The following is a 21,558-nucleotide window of genomic DNA, read 5'->3' on the forward strand; positions in this document are numbered from 1 at the left end:
GCCACTGGCCAGATTACATTTCCTGGGTCACTCTGACCTCCTCAAAGGCCACAGCCATCACTGCACTGGTATTCTCATGCTGACATCCTACTCCAACCCTCTCAGCCTCAAAACAGAACAAAATAAAGCAGCCTTGATCTTGACACAAAACTAAGTGGTCACCACACACACACACACACACACACACACAGGGCTGCCACCAAACCTTCCCCAACCTATGCCCAAAATGATTACATTTCTTTTTTTTTTTAAGATTTATTTACTATTTATTTATTTATTAGTTTTGGCTGCGTTGGGTCTTCGTTGCTGCACGTGGGCTTTCTCTATCTGCGGCAAGTGGGGGCTGCTCTTCGTGGCGGTGGGTGGGCTTCTCATTTCGGTGGCTTCTCTTGTTGCGGAGAACAGGCTCTAGGCACGTGGGCTCAGTAGTCATGGCACGACGGCTTAGTTGCTCCAAGGTATGTGGGATCTTCCTGGACCAGGGATCAAATCCATGTCCCCTGCATTGGCAGGCAAATTCTTAACCACCATGCCACCAGAGAAGTTTTGATTATGTTATTTCTAACTGTGACCATAATCGAAGGTCTGTGAACCCCAGGAATGGGGAGAGATTTCCCTGGCCTTCCATAGACTAGGGACTTCTCCCACTCTAGCCTTTCCCAATTGAGTGAAAGCAAGAGAAGCAAAGCTCTAAGGTATCAAAAAAAAACTTCTCAAGATGGACCTCAGAGTCAATTCCTGATGCTATGGACCATCACATGAATTAAAAATTCATGTGAATAATGTGTCACCAGAGTTTTATTCCAAGATCCAGTCCAATTCTGGCCTCTCCCAACATGCTGTCAAGCAGTGCAATATAATTAAAATGTTATAATAAGCTATGTTTCAGAACATTGTTACTAACTAGATTTGTGCTTGGGCAGGACACTTCCTGTACCTGGGCCTCTGTTTCATCATTCATTCACTCAACAAACATTTATTGAGAAGCTTAAGTACCAGGCACTGTGCTAAGTGCTAATGACAAACAAAGATGAGCAAGATATAGACCAGCTGAAGAATTTCCCACTCTATTGTTTAGTGTTAATGTAAATAACCTATCACGTGACTGCATGATTAGAGCAATAATGGAGGCTGGAGAAGGTACTGGAGGAAAACTGGGAGGGGAGCACCTGTATCTGATTGGGGCCTGGACTTCCAGATGAAAGAGTCTGCTATTCTAAGATTGTGATGCATTCCAAAAGGGCCCAGAAGTCACTTGGATACTTCACTTCAGGGAAATGTGTGCAAAATAGCCTCCACTAATGCAGGTAAGGCATTGGCAGTTTACTATTCGGCACCAATACCTCTTTCAAATTGAAGAGAAGCCAGACTCTCATTATCATACTTTTGTATTATCCAATTCTAATGATTACTTACAAGCATAAATGACACTTGGTAAAATCAAGTCTCCTCCAACTCAAAGGTTAGAAAACACATTATGAACACTTGTGCCATACATATACTTAACCAGCTGATGAAACAAACACATCATTGAGGAGGGGAAAAAAACCAAACCCAGACACACATAAAATGAATCTGTCATAAGGTTATCTTTCAAACAAAAACCAGAAATAAAACCTATTGATCTGTGATTGCTGGGAACTCAACATTCACCAGGAGATGCTATTGAACTAAAGCCTGCTAATTGTGGCTTAAGAGCACTAGTTAATTAACAAACACTAGCTTATATGATTTAAATCCTCAAATACTGAGAGGAATAGAGTTATGAATTCCTAAAAGGTCAATATCAATCCTTCCAAGTTTTCTTTTTCTGCTTACCTGTTTTTTCTATATGTACTACAATAAATATGTTTTGATGTTGTAACATTTAAACATGATAGAGGTTATTATTTTACATAGAATAAAGTGTGTCCTCTCCCATTAAGATAATTATTAGTTTTTCTTGTCTTCCCAAGGTATTGTGAGGAATCTGATACTGCCACATCCAGAATGGCTGGTAAGTCAGTAATGTCTACAATTCACTACTTAGATTTTGTTCTACCTTGAAGTAGAAATACAGGTAAAATACAAGGCTTCCCCATCCCATCTTCAATTCTTCATCAGTTTTACATATATATTGTGATAAATGTATATTTGATATACGTTTATTTATCAAAAATTTTATGTGTTAAGAAGCCACCTCAGTGGTTGCACACCAATGTGAATGTACTTAAAGCCACTGAACTGTACACTTAAAAATGGTTTAAATGGTAAATTTTACGTCCTGTATCTTTGACCACATTAAAAAAGTAAATAATGTAAAATGTTTTGTTTTCAAAAATGCAATTGACTTGCATATATGGATCTTGTATTATAACCTTTCTAAACTCCCTTATTAGTTCTAGTAGCTTTTTGTAGGTATACTCCTTAGGATTGTCTATGTACAATCATGTTTTCTGTAACTACAGTTTTATTCCCTCCTTTAAAAAAAAAAAGAAAAAAGACATCTCTATGTTAACAAAGCAAAGTCTACCAGAATATAAAATCTTTTTTTCTGTATCCTCAAACGCTTCTAAGACATGCCAAAGAGGAAGAACCATGTCACACAGATGTCAATTACTTTGGTTCCCAGCTTCCCTGGTGGTGCAGTGGTTAAGAACCCGCCTGCCATTTCAGGGGATACGGGTTCAATCCCTGATCTGGGAAGATCCCACATGCTGTGGAGCAACTAAGCCTGTGCGCTACAACTATTGAGCCTGTGCTCTAGAGCCCAAGAACCACAAGTTTTGAACCCACGTGCCACAACTACTGAAGCCTGCGTGCCTAGAGCCTGAGCTCCACAACAAGAGAAGCCACAGCAAAGAGAAGCCTGCACACTGCAGCAAAGCGTAGCCCCCGCTCACCACAACCAGAGAAAGTCCGTGCGCAGCAACAAAGACCCAACGCAGCCAAAAATTAAATATATAAATAAAATTATTTTTAAAAAATTTACTTTGATTCCAACATGTAAGAACAGTTTGAGAATGACTTTGCTTCAACATGTGATTAACAGAAAAACACCTTAAGTCATGTACCATTCCTGAGCCATGGAGGAACTATGGCAGACGGAAGTGGACACGGGCTGTTTCCAGGATTCCTTGGACTATTAACTTATTTGATCACAGGGTGGTTCAACCAGGGGGCACTGTTTCAACCTGTCTGGTCTTGGTCCATCCAGAAGACACATGGGCTGGCTCACTTCTATCGCTAATTTATAGATAAGGTTGAAGCAAGTAAAGGAAGGGACTCTGACAGTTCTCACTCAGAATCCTCAGAAGAGACACAGATCCCCCTGAGATCCTGCACAAAGGGACTGTCTGAGACCTACAGAGCCTTGGGGTCAACTGCCAAAGTCTTAAACCGGAAAGGTAAGGAGCCCAAGGCGCAGGCATGCCAGGACTAAGAAAACAAGAGCTCCAAACCAAACAAACAAAAGCCATTAATAAAAAGTGCTAGGGCTGGATTTTCCAATTTTCAGTTAGACTGTTAAATAACTATCCTTAGAACTGTGTTGTGTTGATTTAACAAATCAAATGATAGAAAGTAGGAAACTAAAACCATGTCAAAAGTTAACTTTTAATAATCTCCTAAATAGTTTTAATTAGCCAAATACACTAGCCTGGCAGAGCTGGAGAGACATATTGATAGCATAACAAACATCAGTAGAGTCAAAATGAACTACAAATGTCATCATATGTATAAAAACAATGGAAGCCCTAGAAATAATAACTTAGTCCCAGATACTTGACAAGATCAAATGATTACATATTAAAGCAGTAGTAGAAGATATTACATCTTACCACAGTGGAAACTTTTTTTTTTTCATCAGAAAAAAAAGTCTGATGAAATTTTTTCATGGCTGGGACAATAGGATCTTCAAAAGGAACTCTGACAAGAGCACCAACACAAATACATCACAACTTAAACAGAAATCGGACTTCCCTGTTGGCGCGGTGGTTAAGAATCTGCCTGCTAGACCCTCTAAGGCATCTCCCATCAGGACAGGGATGGGGGGAGGGAGTCGCGGGAGGGAGGGGATCTGGGGATATATGTATAAATACAGCTGATTCACTTTGGTGTACCTCAAAAGCTGGTACAAGTGTGTAAAGCAAATATATTCCAATAAAGAGTTTAAAAAAAAAAAAAAAGAATCTGCCTGCCAATGCAAGGGACGTGGGTTCGATCCCTGGGCCGGGAAGATCCCACATGCCTTGGAGCAACTAAGCTTGCACGCCACAACTACTGAGCCTGTGCTCTAGAGCCTGCGAGCCACAACTACTGAACCCATGTGCCACAACTACTGAAGCCTGTGTGCCTAGAGCCTGAGCTCCGCAACAAGGGAGGCCACCGCACTGAGAAGCCTGCGCACCGTAACGAAGAATAGCCTCCGCTTGCTGCAACTAGAGAGAGCCCATGTACAGCAATGAAGACCCAATGCAGCCAAAAATAATAAATAAATAAAATAATAAAATTACTGTAAGGAGAAACAAAAATACAACCTTCACAACAGAAAGAAGGAAAATACAGACCACGCCCAGTACTATTACCAGCAGATCATGCAAACATATTTTTTGAAAAAGAAACAAGCTTCAGGTTCCTTATTCATGAAATGAAAAGGTGAACTAGACTGAGTATTTATTAATCAAAATTTTTATGTAGTTAAGAAGCCATCTTGGGGACTTCCCTCATGGTCCAGTGGTTAAGACTCCACGCTCCCCATGCAGGGCACCCAGGTTAGATCCCTGGTCACAGAACTAGATCCTACATGCCACAACTAAAAGATCCCACATGCTGCAACGAAGATCCCCAGTGCCACAACTAAGATCCAGAACAGTCAAATAAATAAATAAATATTTAAAAATAAACAAAAAACAGAAGCTATTTGGAGGGGGGAGGGATGGATTGGGAGTTTGGGATTAGCAGATGCAAACTATTATATATAGAATGGATAAACAACAAGGTCCTACTGTATAGCACAGGGAACTATATTCAGTATCCTGTGATAAACCATAAGGGAAAAGAATATAAAAAAGAATGTATATATATATATATAACTGAACCACTTTGCTGTACAGCAGAAATTAACACAACATTGTAAATCAACTACACAAATTAAAACAAAGAAGCTATCTCGATGGCTGCACATCAGTGTGAATGCATTTAATGCCACTGAACCATACATTTAAAAATAGTTAGGGGGACTTCCTAGGTAGCGCAGTGGTTAAGAATCTGCCTGCCAATGCAGGGGACATGGGTTCAAGCCCTGTTCTGGGAAGATTCCACGTGCCTCGGAGCAACTAATCCCGTGCGCCACAACTATTGAGCCTGTGCTCTAGAGCCCGTGCTCCGCAACAAGAGAAGCCACCGCCATGAGAAGCCTGCGCACCACAACGAAGAGTAGCCCCCGCTCACTGCAACTAGAGAAAGCCCGCATGCAGCAACGAAGACTCAATGCAGCCAAAAATAATTAATTTTTTTAAAAAAGAAAAAATTGAAATTTGCCCCATCCTTTCTCCAGTGGGTATAAAGATATTAAAACACAATCATTTATTTTTTAAATATTGCATGATTTCTTTCACAGAGGCACTGGCGGCATACACAAATTTACCTTAGCATTCAAGTGATTCCTAAAAGAAAGTTCTCAAATTTATACCTGTGATGAGTTCTTCATTTGAAATCAATTATGAAGTACATAGGGTGCAATTATATGATCCTTGCTACTTTTTCTGTTTTTAAATCTCCAAAATCAAAAGTTTGAAAGCTTAACTGTAGATTATATCTTTTAAACTTTAAAATGTTTAGATTTTGTTATGTCATGAGCATAGCTGAATCCTGAGTGTTATTTCAGCCTGGTCAGTCACCTATGTTTTCAGCGCTCCAGCTTCAATAAGAGAAATAAAAAAACTCAATAGAGCATATTGTTGGGCAATGCTCCACAAACTTCAATGTACATACAAATAACCCAGGGATCTCCTGAAAATGCAGATTCTGACCCAGTAGATCTGGGGTGGGACCTGAGATGGCTATTTTTTAACAAGTCTCTACATGATGTTGAGGCTGCTGGGCCAGGACCATCCCTGAGGAGCATAGCTAGAGAGCAGCAGCTTTCAAACTGAGGTACGTGAGAATCATGGGGAGGGCTCCTTAAACCAGATTGTTGGGCCCCATCCCCAGGTCTGAGGTGCAGTACGAAATTCTGCATTTCTTTCTTCCTTTTTTTTTTGGCCTCAGCTTATGGTCTCTTAGCTCCTGACCGTGGACTGAACCCCGGCCCTCGGCAGTGAAAGCGCCCAGTCCTAACCACTGGACCGCCAGGAATGCAAGAATTCCCTGCATTTCTAACAAGTTCCCTAATGCTAATGATGCTTGTCTGGGGGCCACACTTTGAGAATCACTGCTGTCAAGGAAAGAATATTAGACTGTAAGATTGAACGCCTGGGTTTAACCTCAGCTCTGTTACTAACTGGCCCTCTGACTCTAGCAGGCAGAAATGCAGTCAGCTGCCATTAAAGGAACATTCAATTAACAGCAGTTTACATAAATGGCAGTTTATTTTTCTCACTTGGTAAATCCAGAGGTGAGCAGTCCAGGGTTGAGGTACCTATTAGGAAGCCCATCAAGGACACGTGGCCTTTCTATTTTTCTTCCTCTATCCCTAACGTGTGGCTTTTTGTGCTCATGGACACAAGACGGCTGCTGAACCACGTTCCAAGCAGAAGGAAGGGAGCAGAGCAAAGGTGGAAGGGACATCTGGCTGCACTTGCCCTTCTGAAAAAGCCTTCCCAGGAGTTTCGCTCCATGGCTTCTGCTTACATCTCACCGGCCAAGACTGAGGCAACCATGTACCAGTCATTGGGAGGTGACTAGACAGAGGGGATTGGACTGGCCAACCAACAATGTCTACCACAGTGATCTCAGACACAGACACAGATCTTCATGTAATATCAAGACAAACAGAAGCTCCAAAAACTAAGTACACATCTCAGCTCTTTGAACCCCAGTCTCCTCATTTGTAAAGTGTATGAGACACACTACTGTCCATTGCAGGGCATTTAGCATCTCTGATCGCTAGGTACTAAAAGTCAGTATTGCCCACCCCCACCTTTGTGATAAAACCACATAGGCCTCTGCCAGCCTGCTGATGCCTTCTGGTTGGGGTGGGGCTTGGGAGGGGACTATGTTCTGGGGTTAGAAACCACTGTCCTAGACGGTGTCTGGTCCAAAATCATGTGATCCTTTCTGGCCTCTTTAATAAGGGCTAGGGGTGTTTGTTTGTTTGTTTGTTTGTTTTGAAGGCCTGGCTACCCAGCAGGAGCATGAGTTGTCACTTTCCACCTCCCGGTGTGTGGGCAGTTTTCATCTCCTTATTGCTATTTTTAGACAATTACTTTTTTTTTTGAAGTACAGTTAAATTACAATGTTGTGTTAGTTTCTGGTGTATAGCAAAGTGATTCATATATATATAGATATATAGGTATATTATTTTTCAGATTCTTTTCCATTATAGTTTATTATAAGATATTGAATAGAGTTCCCTGTGCTGTACAGTAGGACCTTGTTGTTTATCCATTCTAAATGTAACAGTTTGTATCTACTAACCCCAAACTCCCAGTCCATCCCTCTTCCTTCCCCCACTCCCCCTCGGCAACCACAATTCTGATCTCTATGCCTGTGAGTCTATTTCTGTTTTGTAGACAGGTTCATTTGTGCCATATTTTAGATTCCACATATAAGTGATATCATATGGTATTTGTCTTTCTCTTTCTGACTTACTTCACTTAGTATGCTTAATATGCTAGTCTCTAGGTCCATCCCTGTTGCTGCAAATGGCATTATCTCATTTTTTTATGGCTGAGTAGTAGTCCATTGTGTATATGTACCACATCTCCTTTATCCATTCATCTGTTGGGCATTTAGTTTGCTTCCATGTCTTGGCTATTGTAAATAGTGCTGCTATGAACAATGGGGTGCATGTATCTTTTCAAATTAGAGTTATCTCTGGATATATGCCCAGGAGTGGAATTGCTAGATCATATAGTAACTCTATCTTTGGTTTTTTAAGGAACTTTCATACTGTTCTCCATAGTGGCTGCATCAATTTACATTCCCACCAACAGTGTAGGAGGGTTCCCTTTTCTCCACACCCTCTCCAGCAATTATTTTTTGTAGAATTTTTGATAATGGCCATTCTGAACAATGTTAGGTGATACTTCATTGTAGTTTTGATTTGTATTTCTCTAATAATTAGCGATGTTGAGCATCTTTTCATGTGCCTATTGGCCATCTGTACCTCTTCTTCGGAGAAATGTCTATTTGGGTCTTCTGCCCACTTTTGATTGGGTTTTTTTGTTTGTTTGTTTGTCTGTTTGGTTGATTGGTTTGTTTGTTATTGAGCTGTATGCGCTGTTTGTATGTTTTGGAAATTAAGCCCTTGTCGGCTGCATCGTTCGTAAATATCTTCTCCCAGTCCATAGGTTTAGACAATTACTCTTTTACCTTGCTGAAAAAGCCCTCCTCCTCCTTTGAGGCACCTGTTATCCACTACCACACTCTTCTACTGCTTGTTCCAAAGACCCACCTACTTCCACATTCTCCAGACTTTCCTCTCCACTCCAAGCTTCACGTTCACGTTTACACCCATATGGATGGTCCTGACTGTCCTGGCTGTTCCTTGACCTCCTCACCTCCAATGCCCTTTACCACTTCTCTACTTGTCACCCACTCTACGGACAGACCTCAGCACTTGGCATCCCACAAACTATTCCTTAACCTCAAACTTGACTGGCTCTCTTGCACCACCAATTCCTGAACCTTCACCTTCTCATTCTCTTTGTCCCATTCTTCTTCCAATGCTGATTTCACTCTCCCAAGCAATCAGCCCCTTCCTAGCTTCTCATTCTCCTCCAGAGAGTCTGGATCATCTGATCCATGCCTGCTTTATTCCCCTGATCTTCACCTCATCCTCCTGGTAAAACCCAGCCTTGGCTCTCAGGGATCTGCTCTCTGACTCCCACACGTGGGCAGCTGAACACAGCCCAAGGCAGCACAACCTCACGCAGATTACTGCCTTGACATCCTGGTGCTCCCTAACTGTCCCAGCCCTCTCAACCCAACAAGCTGGGAGTCCTTCTACTTGTTCTTGTCAGCCCTCTCTTCTGCTCCCTTCCTTTGTCACCTCCCCTCTCATCCTCACTCTCAGCAGATAACTTCACTCCTACTTGACAGTGAAAATAGACGCCATCAGGCAGAATCCCCCTCAACTTCCTGCCCCCCACTCCCACCCCACTAAAACACTTATTTTTATCCACACTTATCCTTTCCTCCCTTTCATTGTGGGAAAAGTTTCCTTCCTGTAGTTAATCTCTCCACCTGAGCCCTGCATCCCAATAGTTCCAGTCTCCTCAGGGGCTTGGTTCTTAAAATCCCTTCTGTCCCTTCAGTATTTCAACATGCTGTTGAAATACTGAGGCTTTTGCAAGCTTCTCCTATGTTCTAAAAAGCAGTGTCCCCCAGACACTGCACTCCTACCTCCTCTGTACAAGTCTCCCTTTCTCTCTTTTCCCTTTGAGAGCTGAGTACTTTTATTTATTTTTATTTTTATTTCATTTTGGTCCTGCTGCACACAGGATCTTAGTTCCCCAACCAGGGATCGAACCCATGCCCCCTGCAGTGGAAGGTGGATCCTTAACCACTGGACCACCAGGGACGTCCCTAGAGCTGAGTTCTTAACTTTTTTCACACCACGGGTGATTTTGGCAGTCTGGTGGATGTTGTTTTTGAATGCATACAACAATATACGTAGAATTACCATGGAAACCAATTATATTGAAAAACAGTTGTTACAACAGGTTAAAATGTATGACGTAATATGTGCTTCTTTCATTTTAGTTTTGTGTCATCCACGAACACATTAAATAACAAGCTCTTCAAGTGGGTCTAGTAACACCCATATTCGCAAGTAGTAAATATTATAAACAATATTTTGCAACATCTGCATCAACTGTAGGGTGATCTAAAAACAGCTGTGATTTTTACAGGTGACAAAGTCACAGGCACTGCTAATACTAGTAAAGCGTGATGCCTGCGGTTATAATGGAGAAGGCTAAATTTTAATTAGAGGTAAATGAAAAATCAAAATGTAACTTTCCTCCCATACAAGTTCATAGTCTATTCTATCCATAGACTCCTTGGAAGGGATCTGTGACCCCCAGATCAAGCCGCCTGGTTTAAAGTCTATGCTCCCTGCCCACTTCCTTATCTTTCATTCATGTCTTAATTTTATGATTCCTCAAATATTCATTAGTGCCAACTATGTATAAGCATAAGTAACGTTTTGCAATCTAATATTTATTTATTTTAATTTTTTAAATTTTTTATTGGCTGCATTGGGTCTTCACTGCTGTACACGGCCTTTCTCTAGTTGCAATGAGCGTGGGCTACTCTTCACTGCAGTGCTCGGGCTTCTCATGCAGTGGCTTCTCTTGTTGCGGAGCACAGGATCTAGGTGCGCGGGCTTCAGTAGTTGTGGCACATGGGCTCCGTAGTTGTGGCTCAAGGGATCTAGAGCACAGGCTCAGTAGTTGTGGCACATGGGCTTAAGTTGCTCTGCCGCACGTGTGATCTTCCCAGACCAGGGCTTGAACCCATGTCCCCTGCATTGGCAAGTGGATTCTTAACCACTGCACCACTTGGGAAGTCCCTGTAATCTAATTTTTACTCTCATAGCCCAGGGTCACTGTCCTCACCAAAGTCACCAGTGGTCCCCCACACTAGAAGGACCCTTTTCTATCTCCATATTACTCCATCTCCCTACAGCCTCAAATGTCAAATCATTTCCTCCTTGGAACTTTCTCTTTCCTAGGCTTTTGTAGTATCCTCTATGGCTATGCCTCCAGCTGCAAGTAAAAAAAGAATTAAAAAACAAAGTTTAAACTATAAGGAAATAGCTGACATTTTAAGAGGTCCAGATAAGAGGCAGCTCCAGGGCTGATCAATTTGATGGCTCAATGGCATCATCATGGACCCAGGTGCCTTCCATCTTTCTGCTCTACCAGCCTCAGCACGATGGCTTATCCTCAAGATGCTCTCTGCACAGCTAAAAGATGACTGTAGGGACTTCCCTTGTGGCGCAGTGGTTAAGAATTTGCCTGTCAATGCAGGGGACGCGGGTTCGACCCCTGGTCTGGGAAGATCCCACATGCTGTGGAGCAACGAAGCCCATGTGCCACAACTACTGAGGCCACGTGCCACAACTACTGAAGCCCGCATGCTTAGAGCCCATGCTCCGCAACAAGAGAAGCCACTGCAGTGAGAAGCCCACTCACCACAATGAAGTGTAGCCCCCGCTAGTCTCAACTAGAGAAAGCCCAAGCACAGCAAGGAAGACCCAAAGCAGCCAATAAATAAATGAATAAATAAATAAAATGACTGTAGCAGTTCCAGGTGCTATATCCAAAAGTGACAATATTCAATCGAAGAAGAGAGCGTATCTCTTCCTATCTTTCTTCTTTTTTTTTTTTTTGGCCACTCCTCATGGCTTACAGGATCTAAGATCCCCGACCAGGAATTGAACTCGGGCCTCAGCAGTGAAAGTGCCAAATCCTAACCACTTGACTGCCAGGGAATTCCCTCTTCCTATCCATTTTTACTCAGTGAGGAGACTTTCCCCAGGGGCCCCCAGAAGTCTTTCCTTACATCTCATTGACCTGAACTGCATCACATGTCCCTTCCTAAATCAGTCACTGGCAAGGAAATTGTGATAACCACAGTTGGCTTGGATTAATCAGGAATTACTGCTGCTTGGAGGAAGGGTGGAATGCAGAACAAAACCAGGGCTTTGCCAGGAATGAAGAGAGTAGGCAATCAAACCTCACTGATACACACTAGTTTTTCTTCCGCCTTTTCACTTGCTCCTTCATTTTCCTTTGCAATGCAATCTTCTTACCCCTTAGGTAAGAAGGTTCTATTCCAGTCCTCTTTCCATCTAGGACCATCTATTCTATCAGGTTCTATTCCAGTCCTCTTTCCATCTAGGACCATCCCACACTGTGCATTCTCCCCGGGGGACCCTCTTCATGCCAATGGCTTTAACTGCCACTTGGGTACAGCTAACTCTCCACCTAGACCTTCCTCCTTAGCTCTAGGTCTTTGTATTCTCTGTTGCCTACTGGCCCCTGACTTCCATCTGGATATTCCTCAGGCCTCTTAAACTCAACCTGTGCAAACACGTTCCTCTTGAATTCCCTACGTCTCCGTACATGGCCCTACCTTTATCCAACATCCCAAGATTGAAATCTGTCTGCTCAGACTCTTTCCTCTCCCTTACCCCCATGACACGTTCAGTCATCTTGAAATGCTGTAGATTCTCTCATTCAGTATCTCTAGAATCTGACCCTTGGGCTGGGCCCCTCCTCATTTCAGGCCTGGCTGGTAACCTTGCTTCTTGTTCTACTCAAACATTCCTGTTTCACTGAGACCACAGGGATCTTTCTTTTTTTTTCTTTTTCTTTTTTGGCCATACTTCAACTGCACCTTGCAGAATCTTAGTTCCTGGACCAGGGATCAAACCCATGACCCCAGCAGTGGAAGTGTGGAGTCTTAACCACTGGACTGTCAGGGAAGTCCTCTAGAAGGATTATCAGACCTAAACCAAGGCCTCAGACCAAGGAATGCCACATTATCATAACCTGGATCAGAGAATATGGAGCTAAGCAAATTAAAACTCAACACTCAATAATTAAGCCATGGGTAATGACCTTGAGACCCTATGAGAAGGACCATGAACCTGAGCCTTCTGTTCAACCTCAACAGAAGTCAGATCTGAAACTTAATCTGTAGGATCATCACAAAGTAATTAGGTTTTAAGTTTTTCAAATGTATTTAAAGAAATCACTCATTTTCTTTTTTGACCCTAAGATCTTTCATCTACAGCGGTAGCCAAGCTACACTTCAGTTCCAATTGCATCCTGTGATAATAACAGCAGCCGGTATTTGTTGAGCACTGACAGTCAGGCATGTGCTAAGCGCTCCTGCATCATCTCATTTAACCCAGATAGGTCAGTTCTCAGCAGAAATGGAAAGCACAGCCTGCGAATAACTGGGAGGATTTATGTTCCGCGCTGCTAATGTACACAAGCATCTCAGTTTCCAACCCATTTCTGCAGACTAGGAGGAGCCTCTAGCTTGTCAGAAATGGCTTCTTAGAGAAAACTTACACTGCAACTTCTCCAACTCCGAGAAATTCACACGTTCTAACCTGTTTGCCTATAAAGTCAGGTTAGAAGGAAATTTTCCCACTTCTGGGAGACTAAAAGGAGGAGCAAGTCACTGTTACTAATCAAGAAAAAGCTGAAATTTAACTCTCGCGGTTCACAAGTGTTCATAAAATGCTTACAGCTTATTATTTTAAAGGAAGCAAACAGCCGTTCCAGACTCACAAGGAGGCGAGGGCTGGCAAGTTCACTCTCACCTCCGAAGCCTTCCCCTTCACCTGGGCAGACTTGGACAGGGGCCTGGCAAAGCCTCTGAAGACAGGCAGCCCTAAGGAGCGGCTCTGTCGGGGGAGGGGAGCTTCGGGGCTGGCTAACGCAGGAGCTCCGACCCCACCCTCAAACTTCAAAGGGAGCCGCCAGAGCCTCCCTGAAAAGGCTGGGCTGCCGATGCTGCTGGAGGACGCTCGAGCTCTTCCGACAGCCCGGCAGGAGATGGAGGGAGCTGGCCGGGAGGCCGGGTGGGGCGAGGGGAGGGAAACTGAGCCCGGGAGGGGGCAGGCGTGGGGCTAGCCAGAGCCTTCTAGAGAAGCCCAGAAGATTCTTGGCGGCAGGAGCTGGAAGGCGGCCGAGTTCTCTTTTGAAAAAAGAGAGAGAAAACAAAACCAAAAAAAAAAAAAAAAAAGAAGAAGAAGAAGAAGAAAAAAATCCTCCTGTGAGCATGACTCTTGGCCGTGGCGCTTTCACCAGCGCCTCTGCAATGGCTCCCAGAGAAAGCTCGCCAGACTGGGACAGACCGACAGCCCAACCGAGCGGAAGAGCGGCCAGAAGCCAGCCCACGTCGGAGTGGAGGCTTGGAATGTTGAGGGTGGGGGGCAGGGCGGACTGCACCGACTCTGCAATAATTGGTTCAGAGACAATTGGCCATCCATATGGAAAAGATAAAGTAGATCCCTATCTTACAGCAGGCCTCCAAATAAGTTCCAGATGCACTAAAGACCTACAAGGAACAAGCAAAACCACTCTGGGGCTTTGGGAAGAAAACATATGAGCACAGCTTTTTAACAGTGGGAGAAGGGATAGCTCCTTTAACAAGGTCTAAAACGTGCAAAATGTAAATGAAGAGATGGATAACCTTCTCTACATTAAAGTGAAAATCGTCTCTAAGGCAAAAGACATCACATGCAAAGTAAAGGCAAGCCATAGACCCATACTATTTGCAACTCATACAACCAAGAAAAAATTCGTAGAATATCTTAAAATGTCTAAGAGAAACAGCCCAATAGAAAAAAATGGGCAAAGGAAATGAACAGGCAATTCCAGAAGGTCAGTTACAAAAGAAAATTGAATCAACTTCACTTGTAATGATAACTGGAAGTTACAACCATGAGGTCCCATTGAGCATCCGTGGGATTGACAAAAATTAAGATATGAGGGACTTCCTAGGTGGTGCAGTGGTTAAGAATCCACCTGCCAATGCGGTGGTCATGGATTTGATCCCTGCTCCAGGATGATCCCACGTGCCTTGGAGCAACTAAGCCCCTGTGTCACAACTCTGAGCCTGTGCTTTAGAGCTTGTGTGCCGCAAGTACTGAAGCCTGCGTGCCTAGAGGTGCTCTGCAACAAGAGAAGCCACTGCAATGAAGAGCCCACACACCACAATGAAGCGTGGCCCCCACTCACTGCAACTAAAGAAAGCCGGTGTGCAGCAATGAAGACCCAACACAGCCAATAAATAAATAAATTAAAAAAAAAAAGATCTGATAATCCAAGTGTGGAATTGAGTATAGAGAAATGAGAATTATGTTGCTGGTAAAAGTGTAAATTGGTACAAATATCTAGGAAAAAATATGCCAAACCTTGTAAAGTTGAAGCTGCACAAGCTGTTGGTAGAGATATTTTCCTTCATGTTCACAAGCAGACAAGTCCTGTACTCATTTGATGTAATAGGGAGTAGATGGAAACAATCTAACAATCTAATTGCTCCTGTATGGAAAGAGAATAGACTGGTTTTATTCATCCAGTGAAATATTATGAAGCAATTAAAAGGAATGAAATAAATCTACCTGTATCAACATGGCTAAATCACAAAATCTAATGTAGGGTGAAAAAACACTGGTTACAAAAGGAAATTACACTCTGATACAATCTGTGTAAAATTTCAAAACAAAAAATATATAGTAAAAATACAAAACCATGCTTGTATGTTTTAATTTTTTTGTAATTTAAAATAAAACAGGGGGCTTCCCTGGTGGTGCAGTGGTTAAGAATCCGCCTGCCAATGCAGGGGACACAGGTTCAATCCCTGGGCCGGGAAGATCCCACATGCTTTGGAGCAACTAAGCCCATGCGCCACAACTACTGAGCCTATGTGCCACAACTCCCGAAGCCTGTGTACCTAGAGCTTGTGCTCTGCAACAAGAGAAGCCACCACAATGAGAAGCCCATGCGCCGCAATGAAGCGTAGTCTCTGCTCGCTGCAACTAGAGAAAGCCCACGTGCAGCAACAAAAACACAAAGCAGCCAATAAATAAATAAATAAATTTATAAAATAAAATAGGAACCATGATGAGATATTTCATATTCATTGATCTTAGGATGGCTTTTTTTTTTTTTTAAAGTAACAACTGTTGGCAAGGATGTGGAGAAACTGGAATTCTCGTGCATTGCTGGTGGGAATGTAAAATGGTGCAGCCGCTGTGGAAAATGGTATGGCAATTCCTCAAAAAAAAGTAAACACAGAATTATCCTATGGTCCAGCAATTCTGCTTCTGGGCATATACCCAGAAGAATTGAAAGCAAGCACTCAAATATATATTTGTACACCCATGTTCATGGCAGCATTATTCACAATAGCCAATAAGTGGAAGCAACTCCAGTGTCCATCGATGGATGGATAAACACAAAATGTGGTATATGCATACAAAAAACGGAATATTATACAGCCTTAACACGGAATAAAATTCTGATACATGCTGCAACATGGAGTAACCCTGAGGACATTATGCTAAGTGAAATAAGCCAGACACAAAAGGACAAAATGGTAGATTCCACTTATATAAGGTACCTGGAGTACTCAAATTCATGGAGACAGAAGGTAGAATGGCAATGGGGGTGGTGTTACTGTTCAAGCAGTACAGTTTCAGCTTGGGAAGGTGACAAAGTTATGGAGATGAATGGTGGTGACAGTTGCAGAATAATGTGTATGTACTCAATCTCACAGAATTGTAGCTTTAAAATGGTTAAAATGGTAACTTTTGTTAGGTATATTTAATTTAAAAATAGAAATTTAAAAGAAGAAAATTGGCTTGACTCCAGCCTCTACCTAGCAGAGCGGGCAGAGCAGCTCACCTACCTATAAAGCCCGGCTGACTCCAGACACCTGGACCGCCCCTCCCCCTCCCCTCCCCCTCCGCCCCTCCCCCTCCCCTCCCCCTCCGCCCCTCCCCCTCCCCTCCCCCTCCGCCCCTCCCCCACACCCGGTCGCTAGCCCTCGGTCCGACGTCTCACTGCGCAGGCGCGGAGCTGCGGTGGGTGGGCAGGAAAGGGCGTGGCCTCACTCTGCGCGTGTGCGGAATTCCAGCTGCAAGTGTTGTGGGGGAAAATGATGCCCAGGTTCGGCTCCCGGGCCGCCGGCCGCGGGGAGGCCCGCACTGCACACGCGCAGATCGCGCATCCGCGTCAAAAGCCGAAGAGAGCGCGCGCTCCCCACGTCCTGCGCGCTCGGCTGCCAGGCGTTCGTCCCTACCGTGACTCCCGCTGGGCCCAGCCGGGCTGGCGCGCCCTCGTCTGAAGAGCGATGCCCCGGGAGATCATCACCCTGCAGCTGGGCCAGTGCGGCAACCAGAGTGAGCGGGCCCAGCCAGTCTCCGGTTCTGCCCCTTCGGGTCCCACCCGAGTGCTTGGCATCCTCCAGCCCCCCCCCCCCCCCGCCCCGTCCCTTTCCCTTCCATGAACCGCCTGCCCTACTGCGCATAAGGAACCAAGTCCCAGACCCCCAGACCGAGAGCCATGCCTCCAGCCCTGGGCTGTCACGCCTCCCAGACCCAGGCGGCTTGGGCCCACCCTTTGAGTGTGACAGCCTCTGAGCCTCACCCTGGGCTCCTAGAGTCTTACGGCTCTAGCAGACCCAGGCGTCTCTCCCCGTCCCCCAGTTGGGTTCGAGTTCTGGAAACAACTGTGCGCTGAACATGGTATCAGCCCCGAGGGCATCGTGGAGGAGTTCGCCACCGAGGGCACTGACCGCAAGGACGTCTTTTTCTACCAGGTGCCCCCAGCGACTTGGCCAGGGTTGGCAATGGCCCAGGGGGCCTGAAACGAAGGGCTTGGTAATGGGAATCCCGCTGCGCAGAGGAGCCGGGTAGCTGGCTTGAGGAAGGAGGGCAGGCAGGAGCCAGAGCTGGGAGGACTGGAGGACTGGGCGGGCCGAGCTGATTGGGCCCCCTCCTGGACTCCCCTTGACAGGCAGACGATGAGCACTACATCCCCAGGGCGGTGCTGCTGGACCTGGAGCCGCGAGTGATCCATTCCATCCTCAACTCCCCCTATGCCAAGCTCTACAACCCAGAGAACATCTACCTGTCAGAGCATGGCGGAGGAGCTGGCAACAACTGGGCCAGCGGATTCTCCCAGGTATCCAGTGGCCATCCCAGAGATTCTTGATGTTCCCTTCCTGGGGCAAGGCAGGCACAAGCAGTCTGGGGCTTTGACCAGACTGACAATAAATGAGACAAGGGGGATTACCCTGATAAGAGGGACAGCCAGAGAGCGGTTTATGCAAACTTTGTGCAAATTATTTGTAAAGGAGCATATCTGGGGTGAGGGCCACAGCCAGGGCTCTGCTTGAGGTGGCAGCAGTGTCCTAGGGTAGACTTACTGGTTGCTGAAAAGAGACGCGCTCCAGAAACTTCATCCTCACCCTCCCTCCTCATGTCTCCATACAGGGTGAGAAAATCCATGAAGACATCTTTGACATCATAGACCGGGAAGCAGATGGAAGTGACAGCCTAGAAGTGAGGTTCTGCCCCCTGAGGGGATGGAGGTGGGGAGGAAGCTGAAAAGTGCTGGGGACAGGTCAGGAGGTAGCCTGATTAGATGTGTGATGGGAGCAATTCAATTCAAAACTCTCATTGAGTATCAGATGTGAGATAGTGAAGTAAATAAGGTACAGTCCTTGTCCTCAAGGAGATCCTAATCTGGATGGCATCAGCTCCTTCCTACTCAAGGAGCCTCAGCCTGGATGGACATAGAGGAAGCCTTGAGACATAGGCGTGTTGGGAGTGGGGAGAGAGACAAGCCTGAAGCCTCTCCCCCAGATCCCTGGAGACTGCCTCTCCATCTCTCCCCCTGCAGGGCTTTGTGCTGTGTCATTCCATCGCTGGGGGGACCGGTTCTGGCCTGGGCTCCTACCTCTTGGAGCGACTGAATGACAGGTAAGCCTGCATTTGGGGAGAGGGCATTACCCAGGCCCTGTTTCCCTGGATAATGTCTTTCCTTTTTGTCATTTTTTTCTTTTGGGCTGAAAGGCCTATCACTACTGCCCTTAAGTCATAGGTAGGAACAGAGCCTGGCCAACGAGGGAATATCTTGGAAGCAATAACTCCCGGGAGGTGGGGGCCTGCCTAGGGGGAGGAGGGGACCTAGGAGGGGAGGAAGTTTGATGCTTTGGGTTTATCTTTTTTGGCTCCTGGACTCTGAAGACTCAGTTCTGCCCTCACCCCTTTTGTGTAAGACCTTGGTGGCACTTGGCAAGGAATGACCCCTGTTATCTCCAGAGAAGATAGAGATGGGGAGTGATGAGAGTCTTACCAATTCACTGTGCCAGCATCCCCTTTCCCTCTTCCTCACCCCCAGGTACCCCAAGAAGCTGGTGCAGACATACTCAGTGTTTCCCAACCAGGACGAGATGAGTGATGTGGTGGTCCAGCCCTACAACTCGCTGCTCACGCTCAAGAGGCTGACGCAGAATGCAGACTGTGTGGTGAGCATGGGAGGAGAGAGTGAGGGCTTTGGTCGGCCTCCCTAAGCCAGTGAGACACCTGCACCCTGCCCTTCCCAATCCCTTGCCCAGAGAACAGAGAACCAACAAAGCAATACCTGGTGGCCCAAATTATGATATAAGGACCTGATCCCAAGCTTCTTATAGTCCCTTTAGGCAGCAAGACTCTCAACAAAGTGAATAACATCCCCCCACGTGTCTCCACTTAGCCTGTTTAACGCCTACTCCTGCTAACATTCTCAGCCCAAGGGTCACTTTCTTAGCAAAGCCTTCCCTGACCACCCAGACAAGGTCAAATTCCTTTGTGCACATTTCAAGCTGTAACTATACTTTTCTGTTGTTTTATATTTAATGTCAGTCACCCTCCTCTAGACTATAGACCTGGTGAGGGGGAAGACCATGCCTGTTTTACTCTCCATGGTTTTCCAGAGTTGAGGCACCATGCCTGGCACATTTAGACAATCAAATGTTTGTTTAATGCACTGAATGGTAGAAAAATATCTCCTGATGCTCCAGAGACAGTACTTGCCCTTTAAATTAGCACACCTACTTCCTAGTTTTGAAGTTTAGAGGGGGACTAAGGTTATAACTTATTTCTCTGCCCCTTTTCTCCTCAAAAAGGTGCCGTTACCCTCTTCTGTCCCCCCAGGTGGTGCTGGACAACACAGCCCTGAACCGGATCGCCACAGACCGCCTGCACATCCAGAACCCATCCTTCTCCCAGATCAACCAGCTGGTGAGCCCCCCACTCCTGGACTCTTTTGGACTGGAGTCCCGCCTTGCTAGAGCGCCATCTGGGGAAGGGAGGCCCCCCAGGACAAGGCTCGTGACACGGCACCCCGTCCCCAGGTGTCCACCATCATGTCGGCCAGCACCACCACCCTGCGCTACCCCGGCTACATGAACAACGACCTCATCGGCCTCATCGCCTCGCTCATCCCCACACCACGGCTCCATTTCCTCATGACGGGCTACACCCCCCTCACCACGGACCAGTCGGTAAGCGCAGCCCTCGGGCCCAGCAGGCCCTGACTAGCCTTCCTCTTCTCCCAGCTGCACCCGGAGCTGCCCCGTGCAGCCCCCAGAGGCCCTGCGCTCAGGGAGTGGCACAGGCTGGGTGACTTCCTGGCTGACGTGCTCCCCTCTTCCCCTGCCTGTGGCTCCCTGCAGGGCCCAGGCTGTACAGGGTCTGCTGATGCTCCTGCACGAGGGCATGAGTTTGCTGAGCTCGGGAGGACTGAGATCTCTGATCCCACAGCAGAGGCTCAGTGTGGACCTGAGTGTAAGGACACTCGCAGAGAGACCAAGCTACCTTGTGTCTGATGGGGATGCGTGTTGCCTGCTGCTCTCTGTCCCTGCGTCTCTGGGCTGTGCCCTGAGTGCTGGGCTGCCCTGTGGCCACTCTCCCCTCAGGTGGCCAGCGTGAGGAAGACCACGGTCCTGGATGTCATGAGGAGGCTGCTGCAGCCCAAGAACGTGATGGTGTCCACGGGCCGGGATCGCCAGACCAACCACTGCTACATCGCCATCCTCAACATCATCCAGGGGGAGGTGGACCCCACCCAGGTAGGTGAGGCCCCTTCGTCCTACCCCCGGAGCCCAGAGGGGTAGAGGAGAGGCCACCACCACCACTCCTGTGCCCACCCAGGTCCACAAGAGCCTGCAGAGGATCCGGGAACGGAAGCTGGCCAACTTCATCCCCTGGGGCCCAGCCAGCATCCAGGTGGCCCTGTCCAGGAAGTCACCCTACCTGCCTTCTGCCCACAGGGTCAGCGGGCTCATGATGGCCAACCACACCAGCATCTCCTCGGTGAGCCTAGCCTTCTGGTCTTCCTTGGCTACTCTTCCACTGGCCACCTTCATCATTCTCCCCTAAATCCATTCCAGCCCCCTGTCTTGCACTGGCTCCCATCCTGGAGATTTCTATCTCTTTCAGCTCTTTGAAAGTTCCTGCCAGCAGTATGACAAGCTGCGGAAGCGGGAGGCCTTCCTGGAGCAGTTCCGCAAGGAGGATATCTTCAAGGAGAACTTTGACGAGCTGGACAGGTCCAGGGAGGTTGTGCAGGAGCTCATCGACGAGTACCATGCAGCCACGCGGCCAGATTACATCTCCTGGGGCACCCAGGAGCAATGACTTTCTCCCCACTGCACCCCCTGAATAGTAAGCACAGCCCCCATCATTCCTGGTCCCTCTGGTCCAAATTCCCCTCACCAGCAACCTTTCTAGGTTCTTCTGCAGCCTGGGTGTTGGCCCTCTTCTTCCCTTCCATGCCTGACCCTTGATATGCTTATTTAGCACTAATAAAGTAATGAAGCTTCGTTGTGAATATAGTT

At 46.3% G+C, this 21,558-nt stretch overlaps 1 protein-coding gene and 1 long non-coding RNA gene across 3 annotated transcripts; one reads left to right on the forward strand and one right to left on the reverse strand.

The window, feature by feature from the left end:
• Positions 1–290: 290 nt before the first annotated feature.
• LOC130840197 (uncharacterized) lies at positions 291–16,865 on the reverse strand. Its single transcript, XR_009049981.1, has 3 exons — positions 16,787–16,865; positions 15,086–15,212; positions 291–500 (listed from the first exon to the last, which is right to left on the reverse strand). It is a non-coding gene; the product is annotated as an uncharacterized LOC130840197 (long non-coding RNA).
• LOC130840196 (tubulin gamma-2 chain) lies at positions 16,786–21,555 on the forward strand. 2 transcript variants are annotated; one of them, XM_057715442.1, is made up of 11 exons: positions 16,786–17,074; positions 17,381–17,493; positions 17,691–17,858; positions 18,170–18,238; positions 18,579–18,658; positions 19,080–19,206; positions 19,874–19,960; positions 20,074–20,223; positions 20,638–20,790; positions 20,873–21,034; positions 21,161–21,555. In XM_057715442.1, exons 1-11 carry the CDS (start codon positions 17,026–17,028, stop codon positions 21,356–21,358), a joined length of 1,356 nt encoding a protein of 451 aa, XP_057571425.1. In that variant the 5' UTR covers positions 16,786–17,025; the 3' UTR covers positions 21,359–21,555. The 2 variants fall into 2 exon arrangements, with proteins under 2 accessions (XP_057571425.1, XP_057571426.1); XM_057715443.1 differs by having other exon boundaries at positions 16,829–17,074; positions 19,846–19,960; positions 21,161–21,298.
• Positions 21,556–21,558: the final 3 nt, after the last annotated feature.

The sequence above is a fragment of the Hippopotamus amphibius genome, chromosome 17 (genome assembly GCF_030028045.1).
Source record: "Hippopotamus amphibius kiboko isolate mHipAmp2 chromosome 17, mHipAmp2.hap2, whole genome shotgun sequence".
NCBI lineage: Eukaryota > Metazoa > Chordata > Mammalia > Artiodactyla > Hippopotamidae > Hippopotamus > Hippopotamus amphibius.

What these genes read in the sequence shown, in the direction of transcription:
- LOC130840196 (XM_057715442.1), top strand. Translation starts at nt 17,026, where the DNA reads ATGCCCCGGGAGATCATCACCCTGCAGCTGGGCCAGTGCGGCAACCAG. An exon ending in GGGCCAGCGGATTCTCCCAG is followed by an intron (nt 17,859 to 18,169) that starts GTATCCAGTGGC and finishes GTCTCCATACAG; the next exon opens with GGTGAGAAAATCCATGAAGA. An exon ending in ACCACACCAGCATCTCCTCG is followed by an intron (nt 21,035 to 21,160) that starts GTGAGCCTAGCC and finishes TATCTCTTTCAG; the next exon opens with CTCTTTGAAAGTTCCTGCCA.